The following is a 26,787-nucleotide window of genomic DNA, read 5'->3' as shown; positions in this document are numbered from 1 at the left end:
AGTTGAAGTCTCGATTGAGTAAACATGCATAGCTTGTTTGGTGCAAAAAGTCAGTTACCAGGTGAGTCTGACACAACCAATTTTTGGTAAACCCCTTTTGAATTAGGTTTCAGTTTAACTCCATATCAGCAGCTAGTCTTTAATCAAAAATATGTTCTAAAGTCTTGCTGATGATGAACTCCCTTTTTTCCTGTTTCACTACTATGTGTTTTTACTACAGGAGCTCATGCTTGGTAGATTTACTGAAAGCCCCTACTATTATGTGGCAGTAGTTTCAATATTCCTGAATGTACATTGATCAAGTATTCTTATCCATATAAGTGATTACATTTAATCTGATATTTCTTCAATGCTTGCTTCTCTAGGATTCTGGTACTTTTTTTTTCCTCACAAAGGATCATTAGATAAATTAAATTTTGCTTTTTCTTGCTGGAGCAGATTTTCAGTTGATAATACAAAGAAAATTACCTATACTTACAGAAAAATGACAGTCCTGTGCCTTGCAATATACTGCCAATTGTTGGTTAATATAACTTCATTTTGGAAAATGCGGCTTTTTTTTTCTCTTTGTAAGCTAGATTAGCACCTTGTAGTTCATGCCAAGTAAGAAGAAATGAATAGGTTTGCAGACACAGAAGCCAAGCCAAGACGGAATTAGTATAGTCTTTTGCACAGTTTGCTTTTCCTTCCAGTCAACTTAATACACCTGAATGTCCCATCTCCTACCAGTTTCATTGAAAGGAGAATTTCAGCTTAAAGTCAATATTTCTGACTGTATAATATGGGTATCCTGTGCAAGAATGACAATGTTCCCTGTTCTCCCTTGCCTCTGCACATTTATATTAGAAAAAGGAGTTTAGATTTGCCTGCTAGTAACTTCATTGTCTTTTTTATAGTTATAGCATTTTGTTTCTTCTTTTTGTGTGAAGGAAAATGTTCTTAACTGATCATTTGGCCGAGAAGAGAAAAAAAAGATTCACTTTGCTAGGTTATAAAACCAGCTGGCTCCTCCATGAATTTGAGAATGGTATTGGACAAGCTGTGATCTGATCATTGCTGCACAGTGAGGACAGTAAAGAGCATTGGGAAATTCTGCTTTCTGGTTCCTGGACAACAGGGAATTTGCTTTAAATGTAAAGGTACCAGAATAGATTGTTACTGAACAATAGTGAGATCTCATAGGTGAAGATGTGGTTATCAGCTCTCAGCTACATGTCTGTACTCTATTCATTTGAATTCCTAGGTGAATTGCACATTGGTAAGTGTACATGCAATTGTTTCTTGAAAGTATGTACAGAAAATATATCCCTGAAGATGATTAAATCATTTTCTGTATGAGTCAAGTTGCACAGGTGCTATGTGATTTTTATAGTGATAATCCTGGTATTTGGGATGATGCTGTAAATGTTGAGATGGAAATTTTTTTAATTAAATCTCTTCTATATTGCAATTAAAACAAGGATGAAGAGCTTTGTTGTAACAATTTTACAGTATTTCTGGGTGTACTCAACTTTTCTGCTAAAAATAAAAATTAATTTGGACTCCTTTGCTGAAGATGATGAAGATTTTTGTTCCATATAAATCATTACTGTGAATTGTGATTGACACTAATCTACAATAACTTTTTATCTGAGTTTCAGATGCTCTTGAAAGATGTGAAAAGCTTGAAAACAGTCATGGGTCTGCTGGTCTCCAGCATGAACAGCTTTTTAAAAACATACATATTTCCTCCTGATATTTATAGAGACGAAAAGCTGGTAAATAAAGACTTCAGTATAAAAATCAGCAAAGCAAAAAAAAAAAAAAAGAAAAAAAGAATTGGTGTGCTAACAGAGTTATTCAACATATAAACCCTACTGGGGTATGCAAAACCAGCTCAATATCATATTTAATTTAGGATCTCTGTCCAACCTGTGTAGGACTAGAAAAGACTTTAATGGGATTGTCAAAACAGCCTTTGTTGTATGGGTGCCTGTTTTAACTGTTCACTTAACATGATCACATCGGGAAATCAAATATTGCTGGTTTTTAAACAAGTCCATTGGCACTTTACAAGACCAATGTTGATTCAAACACCTGAAAAAACTCCTGTTTTTGAAAGTTTTTGCATTTAGGTTTTTACAGAACAAGATATATGGATGTGAGCAAGGAATGGGTGGGTCTACATAATACTTCAGTTCTATTCTTTTGCAAATAAAGATAGAATTAATTTCAGTTTTACACAAAATATTGTTTAAGCTTAGATTTGGGCATGAGCTATAGAGATACATTTTTATGGTAAAGAGTGAATATTAATGTATGAAAGTACACATAAAACATTGTAAAACATACACAAAGACCGGCTGAGGAAAAAGAAATACTTTTCCTTGCTCAAAAGGCAAACCTATTATAAAAAGATTTAGAGTTAGCATTCTATAACCCCACAAAGCTCATACAAACATAAAATGGGGACTGGGCAGTCATGACTGGCCATTATCTAGAGAAATGATTAAAGAAAGAAGAATAACTAAAACAAAAAATGAAGGACAACTAGGTTACAGAACAATGAAGGCTGAAGAATACTTGCCAGAGGAATCCACTCGAAAACCAGTCCTGGGCAGCACTTGTTCTGAATAGGAAAATGGGGAATTAAAGATGAAATACATTTCTCAAGTTATTTAAAGATGCAGCATCAATTTCTCTGCTATGTTTTGAATTACTGAAGTGCAGTTTCTACTTTTTATTGCGATTTTTTTTCTCCTCCTCTCCTTCCTGACTTCCTAGGGGGTACATTTATGTATTCCTGCTAGACATAGACCTCCCTGTCCATTTCTCTGCAAGGTGAAACAGATGGTAAGACGGTAATGTTCCTTTAACATAACATAGGTTATGATGAAGATAAAATTGTTAGTGTTTAAAATTGTGAAAGTTAGTGACAATATTTGTGCTTATTGAAGTACAGCAATGAAAGGGAAAGTTTAATGGCTGTGTTTAGATGACGACCACTGCTTTTATTCAACTCAATTGCAAAATGTCTTTTATCACCAAGAAAAGCAAGATTTTGCTAGAAGGATGTATGTTGCCAATAACAACAACCGGTTGTACATGAAGGCAAATGCAGATAAACCCATTTAACCTACTTTTCATGCAGGTAGTTTCAGAGTATTTGCATTTCACTACATGAAATGCAGTAAATAACTGATTTCTTTTTATATACAGCTACTTTGCTGGCATTAGAGGAATCTGGAACAAGTCCATAGCTGAATTCACTGTCACACTTCCTTTGCTGATTTTGAAATGTTCTGACTAAGAATTTCTGTTTTATTATCTCTGCAGCATCCAGAGTGAATTGCAAAACATCCCAAACCAGAGGTGATTTCCATTGCCCTACCAACAACAAAAAGGTAAATAAAGCACTAACGAGTTCATGTGACTCTAAACCAGAATATCATACCATGCATATTTAATGGTATAAACGGGGTAAGGTCTGTCACATCAGCATCTGTAAGACGGTGATGCAACATATGAGTATATATTATCTTCCTGATATAGAAGGAAGACAGGAGTGGATTTAATACTGTAAGTAGGTAGTTCCACAGAATCACAGAATCGTATAGGTTGGAAAAGACCTTTAAGATCATCGAGTCCAACTGTAAACCTAACACTACCAAGACCACCACTATACCATGTCCCTAAGCACCTCATCCAAACGTCTTTTAAATACCTCCAGGGATGGTGACTCAACCACTTCCCTGGGCAGCCTGTTCCAATGCTTGATAACCCTTTCAGTGAAGTAAAATTTCCTAATATCCAGTCTATACCTTCCCTGGTGCAACTTGAGGCCATTTCCTCTCGTCCTATCACTTGTTACCTGGGAGAAGAGACCGACCCCCACCTCGCTACAACCTCCTTTCAGGTAGTTGTAGAGAGCGATAAGGTCTCCCCTCAGCCTCCTTTTCTCCAGGCTAAGCAATCCCAGCTCCCTCAGCCGCTCCTCATAAGACTTGTGCTCCAGACCCTTCACCAGCTTCGTTGCCCTTCTCTGCACACGCTCCAGCACCTCAATGTCTCTCTTGTAGTGAGGGGCCCAAAACTGAACACAGCATTCGAGGTGCGGCCTCACCAGTGCCGAGTACAGGGGCACGATCATTTCCCTAGTCCTGCTGGCCACGCTATTCCTGATACAAGCCAGGATGCCATTGGCTTTCTTGGCCACCTGGGCACACTGCTGGCTCATATTCAGGCGGCTGTCAACCAACACCCCCAGGTCTTTTTCTGCCAGGCAGCTTTCCAGCCACTCTTCCCCAAGCCTGTAGCGTTGCATGGGGTTGCTGTGACCCAAGTGCAGGACCTGGCACTTGGCCTTGTTGAACCTCATACAATTGGCCCCAGCCCATCGATCCAGCCTGTCCAGGTCCCTCTGCAGAGCCTTCCTACCCTCAAGCAGATCAACACTCCCACACAACTTGGTGTCATCTGCAAACTTACTGAGGGTGCACTCGATCCCTTCATCCAGATCATTGATAAAGATATTAAACAAGACTGGCCCCAACACAGATCCCTGGGGAACACCGCTTGTGACCGGTCGCCAACTGGATTTAACTCCATTCACCACCACTCTTTGGGCCCGGCCATCCAGCCAGTTCTTTACCCAGCGAAGAGTAAGGCCATCCAGGCAGAAAGAAGCCAGAGAATGCACTGGAGGACAGAAATTTTGGCTAAGTCTTCTGGAAATATGTGGATGTGGTGAGAAAAATGAGAAGACAGTATTTCTTCTGTGGGCAGCTCCTTACCACTTTGGAAGAGTTTGGACTAAAGCTACCTGCCTTCTGGTGGACTGCTTCCTAAAGGCAGCATGGACTGTAATCGTAGCAGCTGAGTAATTCATAGTTCACTTGAGTCAATACTGAACTAATGCTTTAGGGCAAAGACATTTTCCCAAAAATGGAGATGGAGGCCACTGAATGTCTCACGACTTTTTTGGTAAGAGTATTTACATACGACCTGCTCAAATTCAGCTGACTGCTACCCTGCTTACCTAAAATACAGTCTAGAGTTTCCCCTGGGTGGGAACATCCTTTTGGATTTGGTGTTCCTCTTGTATTTGTGCTCACCAGCTGTGTTAGGAGTTGTGTCCTGTGGGCTATGGTGTTTTAGTTTATAGGTGGCTGCACGTCTTTACTACAGTGGTTAAAGGAGGTAATTGCTTCACACACTTCAGATTTTGTAAAGTGATTTGGGATCCTTCAAGATGAGAGGTGCTATCTAAATGTAAATTATTCCACCAGCACAACTCCTGAAAACCAAAACCTTTGAAACTGATGCTGCTCCACTGCAAACTTGGAGAAATGATTTTTTTTACTCACATCTTTTCAAGATTTTAATGGCATTCTTAAAAGAGACAGAATGATTTTAATGTACAGAAAGCAATTTCATCTTGATAGTCTCCATAAGCTTTTAGGTTTGAAAGGACGCAAGCCTTTTCTCTTGGTCATCCAGCTAGAATTACTCTTTGGAGCTGCTGTAAGATTGGTTCATTCTGTGTTTCCATTTCTGCTTGCAGTCACCCTATATCGCCCAGAATTGGCCTCAAGCAGAAAAGTGAAAGAAGCACAACCATGCTCAAACTGTGACAAATTAGGAAACAACTTGCTATGTTAAGATAGCCATATATTTTAAGTAAGTTAGCAGTATCTTTTTGTAAACTATTGTTTGTGGTCAAGCAAAAGTGCCTGTCAATGAGGTAGTTTCCTTCAAAGCTAATCTCATTAAGTCTGATCTGGCTTTTGTTCCTGGATAGGTGTCTTTTCTTTGCCTTGTAGAACTTCAAACAGAGTCTCATGGTGTTAATTATCATCTTGTAATCAATGATTCAGCATCTAGCATTTGTTTTCATTGTAGTTTAGGAATTCACACACAAGAAACTTGGAACTGTGCTATGCTAAAAGTGTTGAATCAAACCTTACAGTTCTTAAACATATGATCACCAGAAAGATAAGTGCACACTTGTATTTTTGGTAACTACAGCAAAGCAGTGTTCATTTTAGGAAGAATCTGCTGTCAGCAGTCTGGGTCTGTGTGCAGTACAGGATATTTGTAATTATGTCACTGACACTTTGAAAAATAGAATATAACCTCTAAATAGCTGTGCTCATGTGATAGGCAAACTGTTAGCAACTAGTAGAAAACTTCAACAGACGAAAGGTCTGTGAAGAACATTTAACATATAAGAAGGGAATTTATTAGCAATGTCTCCCTATGTCAAATGCAGCAATATAGGTAGTTCTTTTCAAAACTCACATAGTTCTGGGCTCAAAGACCCTACAGAACTGCAACTTCCAAATGAAGAGGAAGGACTGCTGGGACTGGTCCTCAGCCAAGCAGAATGCACATCATTTGTGCGAATCCTGGTGCCTTGTATCTGCTAAGAACAAATTGATTGAACTGGTAATTTTACCAAAATACTGAGAGGCTCTAGCAAGCTTTGTTTATAAAAACCTGTCAATTAGTTTTTATAGGGAACTAACCTTTACACGAGGCAATTTGAAACTTTCCATTTACTTATTATTAAATTCACTTTGACTTTTTTTAAACTTTTACTATGTTAAACCTCCTGCCTCCACCTCTTAGGAAATGAGGCAGCAGAAGGCATGTTTGCGGAGGCCAGGACAAAGAGACCAGACTACCCAACACTGCCACCATGAACGGGCATTCAAAGTGGAGAAAAGTTTTAAAATGTTGACATAAGATTTCCATATTCTCTGTATGAAGCCTTTTTGGTTGAACTTCTGAGGCTGCATTGCCATGAGTAGTTGTAGTCTTTAATGTGAAATAGGAATGAAATAATTACAAAGTACAGCTTGAATGAATAATAAAATACTTGGTAAATTTTCTGCATTAATTTTTTTAGTTCAGCTAACCTGTCCTAGAAACAAGAGTCGGGAAAGTAAAACTAAGAAGCCTTCTTCTGAACTGCTACTTCTATGTAACTAACTGAAATAAATCTCCACCATGGGGACTAATCTATGTGCTCTGGAGAATGAGGACACAGCTCTGCATTTCAAAGACTCTTGCTATACATCAGGTTTCCTTCCGTATCAGATGAATGCAAAACCAAGGTTAATTTTGCTATTAGAAGATAGAATAGTAAAAATCTTGCACAACTGGCTTCATGTTTAATCTAAAATGAAGTGCACTCATGGTTTTGAAATTGAAAGCTGCAAAATATTTGTGAAAGCAGATAAACAATAAACAAGACCTGGGACACAATCCTGACAACTGAAACCAATAGTGAAAATACCAGACTTCTTTGCTGTCAAGATACAGCCCTAGGGGCACAGTTCACCTACAACATGACACAAGGGTATTCTTATTTGCACCAGTGGAGTCACTGGTATTGTCTGGGGGAAGAATTATGCTGAAGAAAGATAGAGATGGTAATATTTATTGTCCATACTGCGTTATTTTCTGGATCATACTTTGTTGAATGCTAAATACATGGAAGAAAAGTAGGACTAGGAAACATTTATATTTCAGCACCTCAGTCCTAGTTTAGGTAAATAGGAGTTTTACAAATGAGCAGAATGAATATGAGCATGCTGCAATGTCCTTTCCAAAGCTGGGCAAGCAGCAGTGTGAAACAGCACATAGGCAAAGCATTTCCCATTGGTCTTATGCACCTGTGACCAATTTCCCAACGCTTACAAGTCAGTTTTCTTAAATTAGTACTTTGACTTCTTAAGTACACCCTACCACTTTGCAAATTAAAATCTATTTGTATACCTTTTAGTAGAGTGTAAATTGTTCAACAGAAAGGAATACTGTATCTTTAATACCGCCATCAGTTGTAAAACTGACATTTCATATTAGCATAGGTCGTTTGGGACCTACTTTGCGATCCAGCAATCAGAATCACTTTACATCCACAGTACTGTGATGATGATATTCTCATAATTCCATTTGAAAATGCTTTTGGTTTCACTGTCAGTTCTTATAACCAACAAATCCGTTTTGTCGTGGCGAGTAACTCTTTTCTGCAGTGATGAACAATACAAAATTATTTGACGTTGGTCTGCTAAATTTCCTCTCCTTTTGTTATCTATCATCTGTTATTAAAAAAAAGGGTTACATTCATTTAGTAATATAAGTTCTTAGACCTTCTCCTTGCTGTTGCTTGGGGTAGCAATAGATGCAAGGAAAACAACAACCTGTACTGTTTGGAAAGTACTTTGAGAAATTACCTTCCTATAACTCAATTGCTCTAGGTTAAGGAGTAGTTTGATGATAATATGTAATAATTAGTATTTTCCCAATAATCTTTTATTTACTAAGTGAAGGCAGGCATGCCTTACTGATATAAAGGACAGTAACAACTGAACGGAAATACTGAAAGGTATGGCAAACTGAGCTCAAGGAAGATTTGAAACTAGAACCTAATTTTCTGAATTTATAGTCCCAAACCCTTTACCCATACAAAAACCCCCTTTATATTTATATAGTATTTCAGAATACTATATATTTCACACTATCACAGTGCTACGTATATGTACATATGCACATATATGTGTATATCTTTTTAAAGTACCATAACCAGAATGTGAATTTTTTTAGACTAGAGATGAGTGAAAATGGGAACAATTGTTAGAAGCAAAATTTTTGTCAGGAAAATACTGTCTGAAAAAATTTGCAGTAACAGTTATGTGAAAAATTTTCTTCCGTTTTTAAGACTGTGACTGTGTAGGTCTTCAGCCAACAAGCATTGACAAGAAAATTCTGCTTAGCTGTAGACTATGCTATAGACCCCCTCAGGTGATAATGCATTCAGTTCTATACACTTAATATTTTTTTTTATGTTCCGTGAGTATCAAATTTAGGAAACCCTGATGGTCTTAGTATTTTTCTGCAAGAATGATATTTTGAAAGTTACACATTATGAGTCAGTATAATGCTGTCCGACAAATCTTTCCTATTGCTGATACTTTAATGCATATCTCTGCTGAATACCTGCAGTGATATTCCAGAGGAAAGGTAGCCTGTGAATATGTATTGAAATGCTTGTCTGTGACCCTTAGAGAAAGGTATTCATAACTCTGCATAAGAAAACACCCTTATTTTATGAAGGCTAATAATACATTATGCTAATACAGTTGCTATTTACATGTTTCACAGCTGTTGGTGGACTTTGCTTTTTGTTTCTTTTCCAATTTGTCCAACTCCCTGGCAGCAAAAAAAATTACAGTGCATAAGACAGTTGATGGATTTGAAAGGGACTTGGGAAATTCATGATACCATGGTCAGAGGAGAAAATAACATGGGAGATTTTGAAGGAAGGAACCTTTGTCCTTCCAGTAAAAGGTGGAACTGTAATTGTTCAGATTTCACTTTTAATGAGAGCTTATCACTGGCTTATCTCATTCTTCTTACTGGCATTTCTGTGTCACATCACCAGTCTTGGACTACCACACTAACTGAAGGACAAATGTAACCTAATCGCTGTAAAAAATGTTTTATTTTACTGCTTTCTTTAGAGGAATATAAAATCAAATTTCTATTATACATTTTATAACTAGAGAAATATTATAGCATTATGATTCCCAACAGCTTTGTGTCTCCTGTTTGACTAATGTCTGCCTACCCAGGCCTCTGAGCAAAGTTTGCTATAAACTGGCTATTTACGATAAACAGAGTTCAATATAAAATATAAAAGAGGATACAGAGAATTTATAAAGGCAAAAATGTTAAATTCAGGAGAATGAGTTCTCCCAATGACAACTGCAGAGCTCCAGTTATGGCTGTAACAACTGGTGCATATCAAGTCTTATAATTTTTTTCATTAATAGGAAATTCCTGATCTGATGTTCCATTTTCCAGCTTCTGTACCTAACTTCCATGGTTATCAGCAGAGTCACGCTGTCACTTACACTCTAAGAGTTTTCATAAGGAGAAAGGAGTTAAAGGATTTGCCTAAAATTAATAATTGGATGGGAAAAGGAAAATATCCAGTTATTTGAGAAGGTCGTCTTCTTCATTTCTGAATTTTGCAAAATATTGTAACAGCAGAAACCTAGGTAAGTTCTCTTCACCAGGGAGAAGAAATAAGGGGGGGTGGGGAGGGGAAGGGGAAAAAAAAAGAGGAAAGGCGGCTGAAAGATGCAGAAATGTAGCTGCAGAAAGGAAAGACAAAGAAAGAAGAAAACAATTTCCCTTCTTTTGCTTTTAGGCAGCTGTTTTGGATGATGTGGTAATCTTCATCAGTCTTTGGAAACGCTTTATACTCCTTTTTGGCCACTTGGGGCTATTGAACACAGCTGATGGGTGATGGCAGAGGCAGGTGACAGCTAACAGGTAAGAGCTGACAGGTAACAGCTAACTCATGACAAACAATTTTCCAAGGAGCTATGACTTACAAAATCGGGTTGCACTCTGCTTTTGTAATAATGCATCAGTTGATTTGTCTCCAAGCTGTATTGGTAGAACTGCCTCTACGAAACTGTTTCCAGTGTGGAAGCAGTAGTCCTTTGTAATTCATATGTGATCATTAAAAATTGAAATCATCTTATCGCACAGGGTCATGCAGGTCCTTCATGTTTTTAAGGTGGAAAAACTTTCCTGTAGAATGAAAATCATCCTTTTTCACGGAGAATTCCTGCTTGAAGCCCCTTTCTTGCTATGATTAGGTAGGGATGAGCATACCTAGCAGCTAGAGCAAAAGCTTGTGAATCACGCTCCTTGAGTCTAGTTCTTGCTCTGCTTCGAGCCATGTCACTTGTGCTCCTCACAGAACTATGCTGTGATGCATAACTTGCTCAACTTCTTGATAGGGAAGCAGGAGTCTTTGATGAGGTCCTGGTGCGGGCTGACTGTGGTGAGATCCTCTGTTAAAAGGATCTGTAGAAATTCAGAGCTATAGCAGTACGAAAATGAACTGTTTAGTAACAGAGTCTCACTGTGAGAGAAACAAAAATCTAGCACTATCTCTTTCTTTTTGAGTTTTCCAGGTCATGATTGTTCACTTCGTTGCACTATTTTTAGAAGATGAACCTCCTTCTTTTCTGGTCTTGCCAGGAGATAAGGCAAACTTGCCTTGAGATATAAAGTACTTAAAAAAACCCAAAGTAGCTGAACTTTTCCTGTGCACTTTAAGGGTATGTCTTTACTGAAGATAACCAACCTGACACAACCGTATGGTAGGAAACTAAGTGTGTATTACCTTGAACCTCTCCCCCTTATATACTCAATTTAGATGACAATTTCTTGACTCAGTAGTGATTTCCTGCCTGTTGTTTCTCTCTTCAGGAAACACTAGCACTATGTAGAGAATAAAAGCAATCAAAGGCTTGACAAATTGAATTTTCTAAAATATGTGCTCATGGCATTCATGAACCAAAAATGTCAGGGAGAATAGAGATGTTTGGAGGCAGTTATTTATGACCAAGGGATATGAATGAATGCAGAAAAGATCTGGTTGGGAACTGTGGAATCAAGGCTTAGAGGAAATGTTCAAAGGATACCAGCATCAGAAGAGAACAAATTAAATCTTTCAGGATTAGCTGAAAGATGAGGACACTGCTGGAAATCTGGGAGGAGTGGTTACTGCAGTCTTGCTTTTCATCCCTCACTTTCTTGTTTTGGGCCTAGAAGCTTCATGATTTTTAATTCTTATTTTGTCTAGTTAGCTGGCTAAAAAAGGCTTGTATACAATTTCCAGTTGCCTCTTGGACAGAACTCAAACACAATTAAACCATTTAAACACAGGCTTTAGCATAACTCCAACCTATGAGTGATCAGTTCTTCCCCTGGTGTAGCATATGCTCTTGAACACAGTAGATTATATCAGTAAAAGATTAGAGTTCATCTTGGTCAAGGAAGTACACAGAAAACTTATAGAAGGCACCCATGAATAATAATGAGTCACTTCATTCTTTTATTGAATGGTGTAATATACCTTTTGGTGTAATGTACCTTTTGGTGTAATAGGTGTCATCTTTTGGGGTGTAAGCCAATGTTTGTAGTTGACATCAGATCTATATTCCCACAGTTTTATGAAGGGCAAACATGGATTGAGCCTATTTGCTTTCATTAACATTTAAAGCAATTCTGTAAATATAGAACTCTTCATATTGGGGATCAAGATGAAAGAAGATGCCCTATAAATATGTATTCCATATATACATATGGCATGTATAACTTTTTCTTCATTGTCTTACAAAGATATTTGTTTAATGAAGGAAGTCTGTAATCTGCACTCTTCCACTCTTGGCTTGATGGCTTTAACCACAGAAGATGATTCTGACTCTGCTGAATGGAAAGTGCAGAATTTTGCTAAAACACTTCACCTCTAGAAACTACCCATATGGGAAGCAATTATGTGCAAAGTGTTTTCTTTTCCTTAAAGCAGTATATGAAGACAAGAGCTTTTTCAACAGAGGTGCTGAACTAGATAAAACCCTTGTTAACTATGGAATTGTTTCTTTTCCCTTTAATTTCCCTTTATGGTTGCACATCCCAGCACTTTGGGGAATAGCATTTCAGCTCTGGTAAATCTTTTTATTTATTTGTCACTCTAGCCCTTAATGTACAAGAGAAAAAGAGAAAAAGAGAGAAAGAGAGAAAGAGAAAGAGAAAGAGAAAGAGAAAGAGAAAGAGAAAGAGAAAGAGAAAGAGAAAGAGAAAGAGAAAGAGAAAAAGAAAGAGAAAGAGAAAGAGAAAGAGGGGAGATGTCCGAAAATTATTTCCAAACTTTGCTCAAAGCTAGTCCTACTTCTTTCAAACCTTTGGCCTATGCCACACTGTATCCTGAACCATACTTCAAAGAGTTTTAAATTTTCAAAATTTATAGCCTCTGTACATTGTCTTGAGTACCCTACCCAATCAAGAATAACATCTGGAGGAGAGGAAGATGCTACATGAGTAAATAATATTTATTATATTAAAATAACAGCCAGCATGGGCAGCATGATGTTTGTAAATACACTGGAAAACTTAGTTCCTATGCCTAACAGTTTATAATTGAAAATCAAATACTTTTTATAGGGGGTCTAAAGTAAGTTCTGGAATCCATATTTAGGGGGAATAAGATACTTGGTATTGCTGAAAAAAGCCAGCAGTTTATTTAAGTACTTAGATTTAAACGTGGGTTCTTAATTTCAGGCACCTATTAAATAAATAAGAAAATCCAAATGAAAACCCCCAAAAATGGTTTGGACTATGGAAAGTGAGTTTTATGGTGACAATCTCTACTGAAAGATGTTCCATTAAATGGACCAGGGTGGCAGATGATGGTGGCACTGGCCACAGTGGCAAAGAATTGAAGAATCTGAGATGCAATTTAAAGACTAGATTAGAGTTAACTTAGAATTGATGTAAAATGAACCCTGGTATTCCTCCAGCATATCCATCCTGCTGGGGACTGGAAATACCAAAGCCAAACAGGAGATGCTGATGCTGTAACCAAAGTATAAGGGCCAAGGCAAGTAAGAGCGGCACCAACCCAGTGTCTGGGACAATAACGTGTTTCCTTCAGACTATCCCTTTGCGTGCTGGAGAAATTTGCACATTCCAGATCATGGATTATGATAGTTTAGGTTTATCTCTATGTCTCTGGGCCCAGCTAATAGTAATGGGCCAATCTGGATCAGCTGCAGTGCAATATTTTGAGTGTAATTTATAAAGTAATTTGACCTATAGGCTAAAGTAATTTATGAAATGAATTGAAAGGTGGCATGTGCAAGTAATAACTGCTGTGAAAAAGCTTTCAGTAAAAAAAATAAACTGTTTTGAAGATTTGATCTTAATAAGTGCAAAAGCTCTGGACAATTTAGAATAATATTTTTAGCTAAAATATTCTGTATGCTAAGGAGTAAACAAGTTTAATCCCTTTTACCCTTGTTGTGAAAAATATGTAGTATAACCCCCAAAAACATGAGAAATAAAATCAAGATGGGAATCTTGATGGCTCAGTACTTTTTTGTATAGATCTGCAAATAGTACTTAGTGCTATGGGTTTCTTTCTAACTACCAAGGACAATGTGAAAACTTGTCAGTCATTTTTATAAAAACAAATAAATTTGAAATTTCTTTAATAAACTTCTCTTTAAAGTGAAAGTAAGTGAAATGATTTTTTATTGATAAAGTCACATCCTCCCATTGGTTAACTATGAAGAAATATAGCACAGCAAAATGTGGTGGCACATATACTGTTCTTCACTAAGGATTTAGCAGTGAAAATGAGGAGAGTAAAAATATATGGGAAAAAACCTATGGAAGTCAAACATCAGAACCTAGGCAAGATCTAGGAAAATATATAAATGTAGAATTTTTGAATAATTTCTAATGGCCTCTATTAACTAGAATTGCAGTTGCTTTCTTTAAATTACAAAAGATAATTACGGAAAATTATGTCAGCAGTGACACATTCATAGACAAAAGCTTAAAATATTAAATGGTCAGCAGGGTGAACAGGGCTTTCACTTACGCCTACTTTCATAAATAGCTCTTGATTTCTCATACAGCTCATATGGGTCAGGTTTTCGTGGATCAAAGGCCTCTGTTGAATCGGGAAATGAACTCCTGTGAAGAGTGGGTGGATAAGGAATATTCTGTGGCATAGCTGGGGCAGACAGGCTTGTTTGAGGGCTGCCTTGATTCTCCCATCGTTCCATCATCTGGAATAAAAACACACAGAGAATAAAGATGAAGTTTTGCAAAAACTGTGACTTCCACAATGAGACAGTGATTTCAGCTGAAGATGTGCTTTGCAAAATTAGCAAATCCATTTGCTGCCTTTTGAGACGAAAGGTGTGTGTCATGCTGTTTATAAAATGACTTGGTTAAATTTACTTGTTAATTTGTTGCTCATGGGAAGATGTGATCTTTCTCAGATAATATGATCCGGTGTGGATTAGGGCCCAGTGTTACCCCTGAAGCATATTGAGTGACTCTCACAGAATGCGCTGAGCTCTTGGAAGTTATTCAGCTAAAAGTGGAATCTGTGGGTCTGTGAAGATGCAATTATCAGATTCATCAAAATACATAACCGAAAGTAGCGCTTAACAAAGAAGTGGCCAGACTGGGTAGCAACTGAATGATCTTAACGCTGTATCTTTTGAGAATGCATGAATATAGCTAGCAGCCCAGGGAGAAGTAGATTACAGTAACTGTGAGCAGAATTTACAGCTTCAGTTGAAGAAAAAGAAAAAAAAAAAAACAAAGGGAAAATTACTACAGCAGGTATTTGAGCATCTAGTGATAGTCAAATGTTCAGTGATAAAATACAGAACATGTTGAGAGAAAAGTGGACATTAGTCTGATAGAGTCTTTTTCATTTCCTACTGTTTCTTTCTTATATCAAAAATTACATTGCCGTCGTCTAACCAAACTCCCAAGCACAGGATAAGCTTTTCAACTGTTCCAGCCCATTTACAGGAGAGAAGTACACAGCAGTGTACTGTCTATGCATGAAAGCCACCTCAATCCATGTTTTCTCCAGGACTGCCCTTAGTGGTCTCACAAGTACATCAAGCCAAAAAGGAGATAATGTGATAGACTCTGCAAAAGAACACTTGGGGGTCTGCATTTTTCTTTTTGAAGGAGTTGGCTACTAATTAAATTGCATTAGCAAATATATTTCAAGAGGCTAAGTTAAACAAAACACAAATGTTTATCCCAGGAAAAAAATATTTGGCTTTTCCTGTGACCCCTCCTGAAGCAAAGGGTGTTAAAGTCTCCAGAACAGTGTGTTCTTGCACATAACCCAACAATCAGTTAATTACACAAAAAATGACTCTTGGAAACAAGTTGAACTGTGATTAAATACCACTGCCTTCTAGTGTTGTATCAGCAGTGCCCTATCAAAGTTGATTGCAGGTTTACAGCAAGTTTGCTCTACAAATTCTGTGATTAGCATTTGCCTTTAGTTCCTCAGTTTCAGAAGGTGTTTGGCTCAGCAGGTAGGCTTTGCTCTCTATTCTGATGATTAACAGCATCAGGCTTTTTCCACACCAAGTATGTATGGACTACAGATGTTTTAGAGTCCTCCTGGTGACCATGCTGAGTAACTATCACTCTGCACATCCCAGGTGATCTGACACTCTTAGCTTCATACCTCAAAATAAACAGAATATGGATATGGGCCATTTTAAGTTGTTGGGGATCTCATTGTTTATACAGAGCAGTGTTATAATTCAAGCTGTGCTTCTGTCAGAGTTTCAGCAGTAAGTAGGGCTGGTTCATTAGAAACAATGAAGACAAGAAAGATCTAGGTACCTCAGTCAATCATAGGATGACTGTCATGTGCTGGTATGCATCAGGTATGATATTTGAGTTGAAAATGGAAAGTATTGGTGCTATGAAGTGCTAATGATGAAGATATGGACTACTGTATTCAATATTTGCCGATGCTGTCCAAGAAAGACATTTATTTTTCATCAGATACAAATGACGGCAACTAGGATGTGATATAAAAGGGTGCTATAGGTATGTAGATCCTGTGCAATACAGTGACATATGGAGATACCTGAGTTGTCATCGAAATAGCTTAGGTACAGGAAAGTACCTATAAAGTACCTTTATACCAAGATAAATTTATCCTCTGTGTTGGGTAAATTAGCCTATGTGGCAAGTCACATGAATGTCACAATAATATTTCTGATAGCTCTTCTGGCTCTAAAGGAACTACCTCGGGTATATATAAACATATATACAGTATATCATTGTATCATGGAATTGTAATTTCAAAGGTCTCCAGAAGCAAACACTATTATGAACTTTATGTCTAAATAGGAAAGGAGAACGAGGCTCAATACAAGTTCCTTATGATCAAGGAAAATAATGGAGAATTATATTTAGGTTTTCCCTTCAGTGGGGAATCTAAAAAAGAATACAAGTCAGTGAAACCAAACTATCTATCTTATCGCTATGAAGCAGAAAGACATGTGGGGCCCTGTCTATCTAGAAGTGAAAGTTTCCTAATTTCTTGGACAGTGCCAGAGAAATAGAACACTTACCTCTTTCAAAATGTGAAACTGAATAAAATTAAAATATTTAAAGAAGGCTTTAAAAAGAGAAGGGAAAGTATAATTATCTTTGATGAGCAAACTTTTCCCTGGAGGAAGGACAAGAAACTGGAGATCAGTTGGCAAAACCCTACTGGGTCCTATATGTCTAATTCTTGCTTGCTGGTTAGCTCTAAATCTTCAAGTATGAAGTTAAAAACCAAGCAAATTCTTACTTGTGGGTAATACTGCTAACATAAATAGTTACATAAACAGATAAACACAAAGGGAATTATATCTCCCAAACCCGTATCGATTAGTAAAATAGTCACATAGTGTTTTGCAATGGGAGTTATCATAATGCTAGCTCGCAGATGAAGGCACTTTTGGAAATGAGTAAGCATGGTACTGAGTGCAGGGCATCAAATCTAAATCGGGGTGATGGTTTGGTGACATTGCTCAAGTTCATTTTGCACTAATCAAATTATATTACATATGATATATATAATAGATGCACTATATACATAGAAACCACAGGAAATTTCTGTCAGTCCAGGTTACTCTGGGATGTTGAGCACACTGAGATGCAGTGCACGCCATCCCTGAGCCTCTGCCTCAGGGAGAGGAACATGCCTCTTCTCCTCTTCCAGCCAATGGCCCGTGGTCCCCTTTTTGCTTTAAAGAAAGGTGGGTGCTTCTCCCCTGTGCAGCCAGAGAGGCGAGGGGGCAGCAGTAGTCACCCAAGCAGAAAAGAAACCTGGTTTTGGGCCATCTACAGTTTTTCTTTCCTGTTACACACCTACAGGGCTGTGCTGTAGTGTTGGGAAGGCTTTCTAAGCCTCCTGGTGCTGGCCTTATTGCTTCACGCTGTCTGCAGGCAGTCAGTGCTTCAGGGGCACTTGGTTTCAATCTGATCTTCACATCTTGGGTACTAGAAATTTATGTCTGAGTATTTCTCTGGTTAAAGTGGTGACAGACAGAGGAATGCACATTACCTTAATGCAGTTAATAATTTGTAAACTCTCTTGCTGATAGACTAACTGTAAACAGTTAGCCTGCATGCAGGTACAGTATCTGCACACAATGGTGTTATATTATTCTGTGAGCCCTGGTTTCCTCAGACTATTGCATGAAAAACTGCATCACTCAGGTTGTTCCTCTAGATTCTGATTATTGGCAAGTACTACTTGAGTATGAACTACTATACTGTTTATAGAACAAAACTGTGCAGACAATCATCAACAATATGCTGATATTTATGTATTTGATATGTACGTAAAAAGGGTGAACTTTCACAGTGGGATGTCTTTGAATGTTGATCTTTAACAAGTAAGTTCCAAATTCTCTATTTCATCACTTTTTACCTGAAATTAAAAGTTGAACGTCCCAGTCAGACAGGAACCTTAAACTGGTGAGAACAAGCTAGCGCTTAACAGTCAGATATATTTTCACAAATGTCCTCCTACTTAGATGAATAAACAAACCTATGCAATACTTATTCCAATGTATTGCATTCGTCCTTAGCCTTTTACATCAAAAACACCACAAGCTGAAGCAGTCTGATGGAGTTGCATCAGCTTATTAACTACTATTTGTACTTGACAGGCTACAAAAATTATTTTGGTACGCATTAAACATGCCATGATCCAGCATAAGACGATGTGAAGTTGTCCAGATTCAACATATCCCCTCCCCCCAAATAAGAAAGCTATAAATCTTTTAAAAAATATTGCTATTGTTATTCCTATTGCTCTTAGAAGCCTTCAGGCAGAGTCAGGGCTCTTTTTTCCTCTACACACCTCTGATGAGAGATAAGCACTACTTTAAGGTCTTTACAATCTAAATAAAAAAACCCAAAACAAATAAGACAACCAAAAATAGTAGCCCATGATTTCTTTTTACACTGTGAATGTTGTCACAACTTCAAAAATGATATAATGTGCTGTCAACAGAATAAATACAGTCATTGCTTACAGTCTTACAGTAGCAATGGTCTTCATGCCTTGGGATTTAATGTCAAAATCATAGAAACACAGAAATGTTGGTTAGAAGGCACCTCAGTAAGTTATCTAGTCCAAGCTCTCACTTGAAGTGTGACTATTTCCAGCTGTAGTTCTACTAACGCAAGTAAGAATAACAATCACTTTAAGGATGTTAAGCTCAAGCTACTTGTAAACCAGGAAAAGTGCATGTTGTCCATTTCAAAGAGATTACCAACTAGAAGGCCAACTAGACCAGCCACATTGTTGGGACCTTCTGTTGCCTTCTCCTCCAGACCCCTCATTTTTGAGCCACTGCATTTCTGGTTCTTGACACCCATCTTAACATTGAGATGTTCCTTTCTCCAGACCACTGCTGGCAGACTCCAAGTCAACAGATCTGCAGAGCTTATTAGTGAGGCCACCCCTGATGCTGTCTCACCTAGAGTAGGGGCACTGCTGAGAGGTGTCTCATGAGCTGGAAACAGGACGGTTAGATAAAAGTCTACAGATATTTGCTTTGAATGATAGTCATTCTTATGAACTCAATGTGTATAATTTTGAAAGGGAACTTACAGGCTTTGGAGTTTTCCATGGAGAAAAGAAACCTGAAATAAACAAAAAATAACGTTAGCAGATTTTTCTGATGCATAAAGAGTGGAGCTAAGTGGTGTCTATGCTCCTGTTCTCATTCAGGTCTGCAGATAATATTGGTATATATGAAAATTCTCTACACACAAGGGGTGAAAACACAAAACACGGGGGATAATTTCTAAGAAAAAATACATGCAAATATATATACATATATATATATATATGCAAGTGGAGCTATTGAGATCATTGCCATACTTTACAAACAGCATGGGATTAGGCTGACATTAAAAGAACTAAACAAAAGGACTTCCAAATGTCTTGGTGGACATTGGATAAGACACCAAATGACCTGGTATTGATGTGTCAAATGCAGTCGCACCTTTAAGAAGAAGCAATTCAGAACATCCCATCAACAAAACCTAATAATACAAGAGATTTTTTTAGAAGAAAAGCCTGGAGAAAAATAACTGTTTCATCAGTCTAGATAAGGTAGCCAGGTCCTGGGAGGGTTGCTTGTTTTGACACTGTCCTGTTTTTTTGTCATAGTTAGCAAGTGGTCAGACATGACTACCTCTTCTACACAACTAGTTAACTCCTTTTCCTTGGTTATTGACTGATTGATAACTTGCTTTAGTGACTTTCATGAATTTCAACTATTGTAGCTTACAAATGTTTAAAACTCCAGATGTGTCCTTTTCATAAAAGGAGATGATTTGAAACACTCATTGTAAACACTGTTCTTATCTTATGCAGCACAATGTTAAAAAGCTTATAAAATATTAAATAAAAAGAAGCATTTCGAAGAATATTAGGTCACATCTTTTACAATACCAGCTTTAGCATGGCTTTCATTAAAAACTCATTCTCAGTTTAATAGCAGGTAAAAAAAAAAGTCTGTGGACCTTCCTAAGTAAGATTGAAAGCTAATAAGAAAGAGTTCCTCCGTTTTGTCAGAAAGAGAAATGGGGCTTAAACTGAGACATCTAATAGGAAGGCTGCTCTTTCATTCAAAAAATGAATTAAGCTATAAGAGTAGTACTGACTTCATTATTTCTTTTTCTAAAGGTGAGTCTAGAAAAAAAATTAAAATAATGAAAACACTAGAGAAAGTATCTTTCTACAGACAAATCACAACAGGAATTATATTTGTACATAGTATTTAACATTCCTAGAATTCTGTGATAATGAGGTAATTTTTTCTGCCGTGATGTCTAATTCATTTAGACTGAAAAAAATCTTGGAGTGAAAAAGCACTTGAGTCGTTTGCAGAAGAACACTGGCTGTTTTATAATGCTGATGTATAAGCTGATAGTGCGTTTAAACAAAAAGAATATTGGGAAAAGTAATCCTGGAAAGGTTTATGTTTACTGACCCTACAGTGTCTGGATAAAAACTGCTATATTAACAAGTAGACTGATTTCTTTCCATCTGCAAATTCAAGCTGAGATAACAGGCATCCTGTATAGATCTGGCTTGTACATCACCTTCAGTATTAAAGATTCTGTAGTAGAAACTTATTTAATAACTTCTTGGATGGCAGATGGCTACCTTTTTATTACCTGCTATTGTTCTGTACAGCTAATAAGCGTGAAAGTTAAAAAGCATTTTTCCCCATGTAGCTAAAGACGAGACTTGAAACTTGCAAGGAAGTTTGCTGAAAGGTATCATCTCAAATCAACTTACTACCCTGATTTGGTGTTCGGAAAATATTGGTAGAGGTAACACTCCCTCCCCATTGGTACCGGTGCATCTCCCGTAACTTATTGTCAGCAAAAATTACTCCAGGTCAAACTGAAAGGTCATTTTTTCTCATTTATTTACTGCCTCCATCTAAAAATATGTTTTGCTGGAGTTATCAGAAAATTTTACTATCAATTAAAAATATAATAAGTATTTATAAATCAAATAAATAATGATATATACATCAAGAGAAGATTTTTTTAAAAGAACCCCTCAATTAAAAAAAATTAAATTATTTGCCCAAACAAGGAGAACACAGACTTATATTTAGCTTGGAGGCTATGGGCACAGACTGCAACATACAAATGACAACATCTACACTCAAAACAAATAAAAGGCAATATTTATTCACACAGCATGAAATTATGTTAAGAAAATTAACGGATATAGGATGCCATGGAAGTAAAAGATCCAAAGCAAGATTTAAAAAAAGTATTGGATATCCGTATGTTGTGGTTTAACCCCAGCTGGCAACTGAGCAGCACACAGCCGCTCGTTCACTCCCCCTCGGTGGGATGGGGGAGAGAATTGGACGAGTAAAAGTAAAAAAAAAAACCCTCATGGGTTGAGATAAGAACATTTTAATAATTGAAATAAAATAAAATCGTAATAATAATAATAATAATAATAATGATAATAATAATAATGATAAAATAATATACAAAGCAAGTGATGCACGATGCAATTACTCACCACCTGCTGACCAATGCCCAGCCAGTCCCCACGCAGCGGCCCCCCAGCCAGCTTTCCCCCAGTTTCTATACTAAGCATGACGCCATATGGTATGGAATAGCCCTTTGGCCAGTTTGGGTCAGCTGTCCTGGCTGTGCCCCCTCCCAGCTTCTTGTGTGCCCAGTAGAGCATGGGAAGCCAAAAAGTCCTTGACTTAGTGTAAGCACTACTTAGCAACACTAAAACATCCGTGTGTTATCAACATTATTCTCATCCTAAATCCAAAACACAGCACTACACCAGCTACTAGGAAGAAAATTAACTCTATCCCAGCCGAAACCAGGACATCATATGGGTACAAAAGCATGTTAGAAGGAAAAATCTCTAAAGGTAACAAACCTTGGAACTAATTAAAATCCATTCTTCAGATTTAAATTTGGCTATTAGACCAAGACCTCATGTAAGATGAGATGGTCTCTCACCTATGTCAAAGACTAGGTGCTAGACTAGATACATGAAGGCCTAGTTCCATAAAGCAAACCCTATCTTATATCTTTCATGTATTTCACAGCAATTTTAATGTTGCCTCACATAACATCCGTATTCTCAGTCGAACTAAATGCCCTTTTTCCTGGTCTAAACAAACCTGACCTTTAGACAATGTATGGCATTATCAGTTATTCAACATGAGACTGATTATGGATAATTGTTGTGAACCAAATATGCCCGGAATTATCATTGGTATTTAAATACATGCAACCATTGCTGCAAATTCAAGAATTCAAGAGTATAATGCATATGTAGTACATTGTAAGTGTAACAGAAACTTCACGTGAAAAAGCATAAAAGCAAAATGCACTTTCCTGTGTAATCTGCATGCTCCCTTCTAACTTTCACCTTTAAATGCTGTTCTGCGTAAGTACAGGACCAAATCCTCTACATGTAGAAAAGTGAGGCTTGGAAGCTCACCTGAAGAATACGTCTTAATAATGTGTGCTCAGTGCATACTCAACAGTGCTGGCCTTCTGCAGCCACATCTACAGCTGGCAATGACAAACAGTGTACTTTCACTTAGTTTGACTTCACTTCACAACACCACATTTTCCCTTGGCTTTCTGGCATTGGTTCATTACATGGTATGAGTATTGCTGAAATTTGTTCCCCAAAGAGTGCAGCTTTCAACTTCTGTTGAGTATTAATACAGTACTAATAGTGTTCAACCTTCTAATCAACTCACATCTAACTAGGCACACATAGTAGATAAGCTCTTATAACCTCCTTATCCCACTTCCAGATTTCCACTTCTCCCTCCCCAAACTCCCAACCCCCTACTGTCCAACTTGTGATGTCTTCTATAAAAACCTGAGTAGCTGAGAATATTATATACATATACATATAAACACCCCTCACCCCCATATTCACATAGCCTTCTAAAATTTGAAATAATAAAAGCCAACTTAGATCCACCTAAAAATACTTAATGCAGCCTGTTCTTCCCATGAGTGGCTTTCTGCTCACGCATGTGCCTTCTCATAATAGCTTCACCACATAAGTTGTGGCTCACTTTCTGAAGACTCCCATAGCTTTCTATTCATTTTAAATAAGTCTTTATTAACATTTCTTGTAAAGGTAGCAGTACAGGTCTGAATTAATTTTGGAAAGGAGAGTGGGGTTACTGGCCTCTGTCAAAGAGCAACCACCACTACTCAGCTAGATGCTAGCAGGAAACTACTATGGTCACCATCTCGTGTAATGTAATATAACGTGTAAGCATGTAAGGATAAAATACATAACCTCATATACTTCTCCAAAGTTAATTTTGAGAATACAATGATTTATTTTTCAGTGTCGACTGCTTGAACTGTAACGAAGTACAGCAGCTGGTGGCCAACACCTTTATCGAAATTTTAATTGTCTCATTTTAAATAAATAAGCTGAGGTACAGTAACAACCATATGCTTTTTAAAAATCAGAATTACATTTTCTCATAACATAGTATTAGAAAAATTATTTTTGACATTGCTTTTTAAATTATATTTACCACCTTCCCAAATGAGCTTCCCTGGCAATCAGAGCTGTGATGGCTTCTGTGCTGTAATTTTACTAAAACCCACCAGTAACAGAAAACAGATTTTGGATTCAAATGTATTTGGGGGAAAAAATATGTTTTTGTTGTTTTTTCAGATCAAGGCAAATTCCAGCTTCAGTTTACTGTACTTCTCCTTTTCAGTGAAGATATCCTATAACAAAAGACAAATCACATCACACTCATTGTATCTATTCCTCCTTATATACAAATTTAAGTATGCTTTTGTAATGAAATATGCTTACAGATTTCACGTGTCTTACACTTCAGCCAGTATTTATTGTTGGAAAGTTTAGTTTTCTAAAAGCAGCTTATCAGACAGGACTTAGAGCATTTGCATGATAGAGTCCTGATTTGTTTCTTTTTTTTTTTTTTTTTTAGTAAAAATCCTGAATTTGGCATATTCTGTAATGTCAGTAATACAAAACCAGCCTTTGGTTATTAGTCTGCTGCCATGCGGATGCTTTTTGCTACGTTTCCATCTCCATTATTCTCACTATTTTGTATTGATTCTTGGAAAAGTTCTTAAGACCTCATAAAATCACAAGTAACTAATGTAGGTATTGCTAAATCACAGGACCTTTAATGATGTTCACCTCTGTGACAGACGTGTATGTATAATTAAACTGAAGCCCGGGAACAGTTGGATTTCTGGAGTGACGGTGTGTGGTAGTGCTGCAGGGAGGAACTCAACAACATCAAAGATAAAGCCTTTTAATCCAAAGCAATGTACAGGGCATGTCAACTTCCCTCCACATCACTTGTCGCACTGATGATACAGCAAGTGTTTTGCCCATTAGCTTTCGCTGCGCTTCTTGGGGTTTTTTTGTGCTATAAAAGCCTTGTTGCATATGGCTTCCTGAGCAAAGCTGTCCCAAGCACTGCACAGACCTTTCTCACGTAGATGCTTGCAAGTCGATGAACAGATGGCTGATGAGCACTCCCAGAGCATTAACTGACTCCATGGGCATCTTATCAACGTCCATGTGACAACACTTCACTTCAGCAAAAGTTTTCCTTTCTAGAAAAGTTACTGTATAAATTTACTATAACAGTAGATTTTTTTTTCTGTGCTTTTTCTTTCTCTTACTGGGATCCCTGAGATGTCTATCAGTTGCCTACACTGGGACCTCACTTCCAGAGGTGTCAAATACCCATTAACTTCAAATGGATGTGACAGTGGAGAACTTCTGTGAGAGTTCAGACTCATGGTGTACACCATTAGCAGCATGCAGGAAACTGTTTCTTACCATTCACATTACATCTGGCTTCTCTTTCTGTATGTTTACCTTTTGTCGAGGTATGCTAGGTTTGGTTGGATTAGGTGCACAGAACAAGCTACAACTGGGCTCACTCACTAAGATGCAAAATATCCTCCAGCTAAAATTAAAAAAATACTGGTTGGGGAGATAATGACTTTTTTTGCATTCATAGAATAAATATATACTATTAATTCAATTATTCTTCAAATTTTTTCCCTTTTTCAGGGAAACAAACCCAATCAATGAGAACAAGTAAATTCAATTCATTTATATACTGTAGTAAACAAAATCTAAAAGGAAACAGTGAATTAAAATAGATGGGAATAATACTTATGAAAACAAGCAGATGATAAAAAGTTTGAATTGGTCATGTCATATTTAAAATATCAGATGATGTATAGGGAATGGCAATTAGTAGTTCCATTTCTAATAAAATCAATCATTACCATGTAGTATTTTTACAAAGGTCCATCTTTTTCAAACAGCTTTAAGTATTAAGCTCTTACTCTAGCAACAACAAAAGATTGATTTACCTTGAAATAAAGAGTAGGTGTAAGAAGACTGGGAGCTCTAGCTCTTCAAGCATAGTTAGCTAGTCCTGTTGTCAGTTGTCCTTCAGAGTGGCGGTGCCATGCTGTGGAGGATCCATTTGGTCTTTGGTTGGGATGGCACCCGATGCAATGGGCCAAAAATCAACATTGGAGTGAGATGAATGACCCATCATGTTTGATCAGGCCCACAACTTTATATATGGTCAGACCCAGCGTCTTTTCCCTTGCAGTAGGCTACACACTGGCAGCATGGCAAGTAACTGGTATAGCACTGTGCTGCACTGAGATGAAGGCTGGTTACAGTCATCAGCTGTTATATCAAATGCAGGTTCAGTTTAATAAAACTGTGAAATAGGTCTGTCTTCTTTAGGGCTATATACATATGCCTGGATGTTATTAAACTGTTCTGCCTGAGAGAGACTCACAATGGTACAAACTGATCCTCAGCAGCTGCTTGTGGTGGCATTTTGCTTTATGCTCCACTCAAGTGGAGCATATCTCAACCCAAGCACTATCTCAACCCAAGTGAGATTGCTACAGAAGTAGTGTTCCAGTCCAAATCAGCACTATTTTTCACTCTCTTTGGCCTACTACACCTGTGAAAATTCACTCCAAAGAAAGAATACATTCCTGCCCACAGATAATCGCTCTATGAAGGTGCAAGGCAAAGAGCAAGGCACAGTTCACAGGAAGGTCAGCTGGATCTTTAGACCCCATTGGGGTAGCACCTTCAGTGCCTTATCTCTTCTCCAGGTGACTTGGGGGCATCATGAGTCCAAGTCTATATTTCTTCCCTTCAAACTTCCAGATTTCTTGATGAGTATCATAAAGTGTGAGACGGAGAGGTTTATCAGAAATGATGTGGAGGTAGAAGAGTACCTTGGGAAATTAAACCTGATTTCATCTCACTGAAGTCTATAGAACTGATAGAAA

The 26,787-nt window shown here is 37.5% G+C and overlaps 1 protein-coding gene across 15 annotated transcripts in view; it reads right to left on the bottom strand.

The window, feature by feature from the left end:
- MAGI2 (membrane associated guanylate kinase, WW and PDZ domain containing 2) overlaps nt 1–26,787 on the bottom strand; it is a 776,755-nt gene that overhangs the window by 76,069 nt on the left and 673,899 nt on the right. For 10 of the 15 annotated variants that reach the window (XM_075491038.1, XM_075491056.1, XM_075491102.1 and 7 more), the window contains 3 exons: nt 19,526–19,557; nt 14,453–14,642; nt 2,570–2,608 (listed from right to left, as the gene is read on the bottom strand). In XM_075491038.1, the coding sequence (XP_075347153.1) occupies nt 2,570–2,608; nt 14,453–14,642; nt 19,526–19,557 (261 nt within the window). The remainder of the gene's footprint in view (nt 1–2,569; nt 2,609–14,452; nt 14,643–19,525; nt 19,558–26,787) is intronic. The other 5 variants (XM_075491065.1, XM_075491093.1, XM_075491122.1 and 2 more) reach the window with 3 other exon arrangements.

The sequence above is a fragment of the Mycteria americana genome, chromosome 1 (genome assembly GCF_035582795.1).
Source record: "Mycteria americana isolate JAX WOST 10 ecotype Jacksonville Zoo and Gardens chromosome 1, USCA_MyAme_1.0, whole genome shotgun sequence".
NCBI lineage: Eukaryota > Metazoa > Chordata > Aves > Ciconiiformes > Ciconiidae > Mycteria > Mycteria americana.
The sequence above is the reverse complement of the archived record's forward strand: the minus strand, read 5'-3'. Positions and strand labels throughout refer to the sequence as shown.